Source organism: Nansenia antarctica, assembly GCF_963989245.1.
Source record: "Nansenia antarctica genome assembly, chromosome: 5".
Lineage (NCBI taxonomy): Eukaryota > Metazoa > Chordata > Actinopteri > Argentiniformes > Microstomatidae > Nansenia > Nansenia antarctica.
This window is the reverse complement of record NC_137690.1, coordinates 76333866-76338822: the sequence shown is the minus strand read 5'-3', so window position 1 is coordinate 76338822 and position 4957 is coordinate 76333866. Positions and strand designations below refer to the sequence as shown.

Genomic DNA, 4957 nt, shown 5'->3' with positions numbered 1-4957 from the left:
TCATGTGACGCAACCAAGCGGACCAATCACAGAGCTTACGGTTACGTGCGCTCTGACGCGTGGTTATATTTTTTGAGAGGAGCGCGTCAAGGCTACGCACGGTCACGCGGGACTACGTAAGCTTACGCGTAGCCTACGGCGTCGACTTTACGCAGAAGCCTAAACAGGCCTTCAGTCATGCTTCACTTGTGGTCAGCCACATCTTTGTATGTAGTGTCAAACATGTCCGTGTCAAAGAGATGACTTGAATAGTGATGTTGGAATGTAACAAGCCTTCTGATAGGCTGATGGCATAGAGATGACGTGGGCAGATAGTGATGTTGGAATGTAACATCAAGCATTCTGATAGGCTGATGGCAAAGAGATGACTTGGGCAGATATGTTGGAATGTAACATCAAGCATTCTGATAGGCTGATGGCATAGAGGCCCAGTGAATCAGCAGTGTTAGGAGAGGAGAATTAGGCAGATATCTACATTTGGACAAAATATGACTTAGTCAGTTATGCGATGAGGCTAACGACATATTTGATTATCTTTTCAATGGACTAGATTTGAAGAAGAGGAATGTAGCTGAGGAACATTATAATGCCCAGCTGTGTAGCCAGACTGTGACATGAGCATTCAGACAGTACAGAAAGGGCTGTGACACAGAGGCATAGGGGTCATATGTGACAGTCTGATCATTCTTTTGAAACACAGAACTACGTTTCAACGTTGTTGAGAATCACGACACAAACTCACTAGTCAAGCCAAACCCTAACCCCACTGCTACCTAGTTAACTAGAACACTACTTTACATTGTTACCTAGTTAACTAGAACACTACTTTACATTGTTACCTAGTTAACTAGAACACTACTTTACATTGTTACCTAGTTAACTACAACACTACTTTACATTGTTACCTAGTTAACTAGAACACTACTTTACATTGTTACCTAGTTAACTAGAACACTACTTTACATTGTTACCTAGTTAACTAGAACACTACTTTACATTGTTACCTAGTTAATTAGAACACTACTTTACATTGTTACCTAGTTAACTAGAACACTACTTTACATTGTTACCTAGTTAACTAGAACACTACTTTACATTGTTACCTAGTTAACTAGAACACTACTTTACATTGTTACCTAGTTAACTAGAACACTACTTTACATTGTTAGCAGGCTCACAAAACAAGCTGTGTTAGTTGACTAGCGACGTGTCGTTGATTGTCAACAACGCAGAAATGTGTTCACATTTTTCTTCCATCTTAAATGTACTGTATGTGAAGCGTTGGCACAAACATACTGTATGCAACTAAATGGCAAAACAAGACATTCGCTATGTGGTTAGCTGTGATTGGTTCTGAGGAGGTTCTGTCAAGCTGTGAATGCCCCTCTTCACAATCACAAGCTGGTTTTGCAGAAGAAGAAAGTAGCCTGGGCATATTTTTACAAATTGTGCCCAAAAATAAAGACACAGGCCATCTTGTGATAGAAGAGATGTGATTATGTCTGACAGAGAGGCTGTTCTCCATCAAAGGCCTCCTCTCTTAAGCCCAACCCTGGGCTGGCTATAAAAGCTGCCGCCTCTGAGGCAGAAGACACTTCACCTCTGACTCTACATCCTCTCCTCAACCGGCCTGTGAGTATCTGAACTGTGGTCTGTCGCTCTGTCTTTTACGGTTCTCTTCTCTTCTCTTCCTCTCCTCTCCCTCGATTTTCTCCTCTCCTCTCCTCTCCTCTCCTCTTCTCTGACTGTAACGGTTCTCTCCTCTCCCTCTCCCTCTCCCTCTGCCTCTCCCTCTCCCCTCCTCTCCTCTTCTCTTCTCGATTTTCTCCTCTCCTCTCTTCTTCTCTGACTGTAACGGTTCTCTCCTCTCCTCTCCTCTCCTTCTCCCTCTCCCTCTGCCTCTCCCTCTCCCCTCCTCTCCATCTCCCTCTCCCTCTGCCTCTCCCTCTCCCCTCCTCTCCCTCTCCCTCTGCCTCTCCCTCTCCCCTCCTCTCCCTCTCCCTCTGCCTCTCCCTCTCCCCTCCTCTCCTCTCTTCTCTTCTCGATTTTCTCCTCTCCTCTACCGGTTCTCTTCTCTTGTTCTGTGAAGCTGAACACAGCTGTGATGATGAACATGATTTCTCTCCTCTCTCTTCTGCAACAGTATCAGAACTGTGTGGCGACAGTGTCTGTGTTACCATAGTTCTCTGCTTCATTGAACATCTGCTCTGTCTCCAACACATCTTTTATATGTGGAGAGTAGGGTTGGGTACCGAAAATCGGTACCGGTAGGTACCGGTTACTTTACATTCGGTATAGTACCGAACCGAATTGCAAAGGAGATTTCGGTGCCTCATTTCGGTACTTTTCTATCTCGCCCCCTGGTGTCCGGTGTCATGCAACAGTCAACTCGTGACGTGACATCGCCTGTTAAATTTTCACTCAGTGCGTGTCGTGGTAGTGAGCTGAGCAGTTGTGTATCATCATATTATCGAATTTCGCTAGCTAGCCTAGCTACGAGGTCACCGAGAAGACCTCACAACAAAAGCTCCAACAAAATTGTCTCCTACAGGCTGTCTACTGCGCTAGATAAAGCAGGGGATGACGCCATTTCTGTGGCTCCAGCTGCAACACAGCGAGGGCTGCGTTCGTAAATTTGCTCCGAGAGCGCCGGAGCGCACACTGGGCTCAACGTCATAAAGCGACCGAGTAATTTCATTGGACAAGAGGCGTTCCACGAGTGCTGGTCGGATTTCCTGAGCGTATTTACGAACGCACCCCCAAACACTTCAGACAGTAGTCAGGATTCAGGAAAGGTGAACACACACACACAATCGCGTTTGTGACCACCGTCGCAATTCACCTGTGTTTATCTGAATCATCCCTCTCTCTTGGACGTGACAGTCCTTGAAATGAATGAAGCCAAATGGCCTAATGATCATTTATTACTCGATTCGCTCTCAGTGTTGTCTTGCATACGCAGCTCTCCGCGGACAATCATCGGTATATCTTCTTGTAAGTGCTACGATAACATCCACGGAAATATCAAACAGAACTAAACTATAATCGAAACAAGCCAGTGGTATATAGTCAGTTATAGGCCTAGATGACGAGCAAACAATATTTGTTTACTTTATGTTTATAAATATGTGCCATTAGACAATTATGTCAAAACAAAACAAAAAGTCAAAATGACAATAAAAAAGTCAAGAGAGGTGTCGTATTTTGCCAGAGAAGGCAAATATGCTGATCTTTTTGCAAAAGAATTGCTGAGGTGGGAGTTTTATTTTTATTTATTTTAATTTTAGTGTATATTTAACTAATAATATATATTGTGCCTCAGCAATAAAAAAGTGAAAAGCTGTTTAATTTTGTCGACCGTGTTATTATAATATATATATATATATATATTATGTCATTTAAAAAAATCAAAAGTACCGAATTAAGTACCGTTTCGGTACCGGTACCGTTTTTAAAGTATCGGTTAGGTACCGGTACCGGATAAAACCCAAACGATACCCAACCCTAGTGGAGAGTGACTTCCACGTTGTTCATATTCTGTTTTATGTTAACATGCATTTTGTAATGCAGAAGAACAAATCAACAATCGCTCTCCAAATGTTAAGTTGAGGCAGTAGAAGAAGTTCCTTCATGCTTGTTTAGTGATCCACCTAACTAACCCTAACCCTAACCTGTCGTTGCAGAATCATGAGCAGGAACTACATGTCCAAGTTCGACGAGCTCCGCAAGGGAGACTACCTGATGTCCAACAACAAGGAGTGGAAGGCCTGGTTCCAGGTGAGTCTGGAGCCTGAGAGACATGGTGGTGAGAGAGAGACTGAGAGACATGGTGGAGAGAGAGAGAGAGAGAGAGAGAGAGAGAGACATGGTGGTGAGAGAGAGACTGAGAGACATGGTGGAGAGAGAGAGAGAGAGAGAGAGAGACATGGTGGTGAGAGAGAGACTGAGAGACATGGTGGAGAGAGAGAGAGAGAGAGAGAGAGAGACATGGTGGTGAGAGAGAGAGAGACAGTTCTCCATGGTGGTGAGAGTGAGGCCATCTTTGGTTGTCTGCTGTGAGATGAATTGCATCCAATGATGGCTTGAATGGGAGATAGAGCTGTTGTCAGTTCAGTAGAAAAGCTCTCCCTGAGTTTGTTGAGTTCTGTGACTAGCAGTGAGGCAGGATCCGAGGCAGCCGCCATGGGCATAGTTCAGTAGTGAGTTGAAAGTGAACTGTGTCAAGACGACTATTAAACCCATGGCTGTTCTAGTGTTAACCCCATGGCTGTTCTAGTGTTAAACCCATGGCTGTTCTAGTGTTAACCCCATGGCTGTTCTAGTGTTAAACCCATGGCTGTTCTAGTGTGTTAACCCTGTGTCTCCACCCTGTCTGTGTGTCCCAGGAGGACGGTAACTTTGTCATCTACAACTGGAAGCCCGTCTGGACCTCTGACACCGGCAGCCAGCGCGAGGCCCACCGCCTGTGCATGCAGGACGACTGCAACTTCGTCATGTACAAGAGGGACAACAAGATGCTGTGGCAGACCAAGACCCAGGCCTCCGGAGCCTTCAAGATGTGCCGCTTCTACCTGCGTGACGACGGCACCATGGTGGTGGAGAGGGACGGGGAGGAGGTGTGGTCCTCCGCCCAGAACAAAGGCTTCAAGTAGAGAAGACGTCTGACTGACCGCAGCTGTCTGACCAGGGAGAGGAACCGTGACATCGTTCGCACCGACATTCCATCTTCTAGTGCGTCATGTGTCAAGTTGTCTGATATCTCCCTCCTTGATCAGTTGTTCAATAAATAGCCTTTTTCAAATTGTATCTTACTGGTGTTGTCTTTATTAATGACTCTGATCTGTCTTGAGAATGCGATGACTGTATTAAAATGAATGAGGGGGATAGATTCTATGTAATAATAAATGCCATTTAGCTGACGCGTTTATTGACAGTGAATAAAAGCAAATATAAGAAG

The 4957-nt window shown here is 44.9% G+C and overlaps 1 protein-coding gene across 1 annotated transcript; it reads left to right on the top strand.

Moving 5' to 3' along the window:
• Positions 1 to 3687: 3687 nt before the first annotated feature.
• On the top strand, positions 3688 to 4652 carry LOC308158884 (B-type lectin plumieribetin-like; the record flags this gene model as incomplete). Its single annotated transcript, XM_080532594.1, has 2 exons — positions 3688 to 3777; positions 4386 to 4652. The coding sequence occupies 2 exons, from the start codon at positions 3688 to 3690 to the stop codon at positions 4650 to 4652; spliced, it is 357 nt and encodes a 118-aa protein (XP_080388720.1).
• Positions 4653 to 4957: the final 305 nt, after the last annotated feature.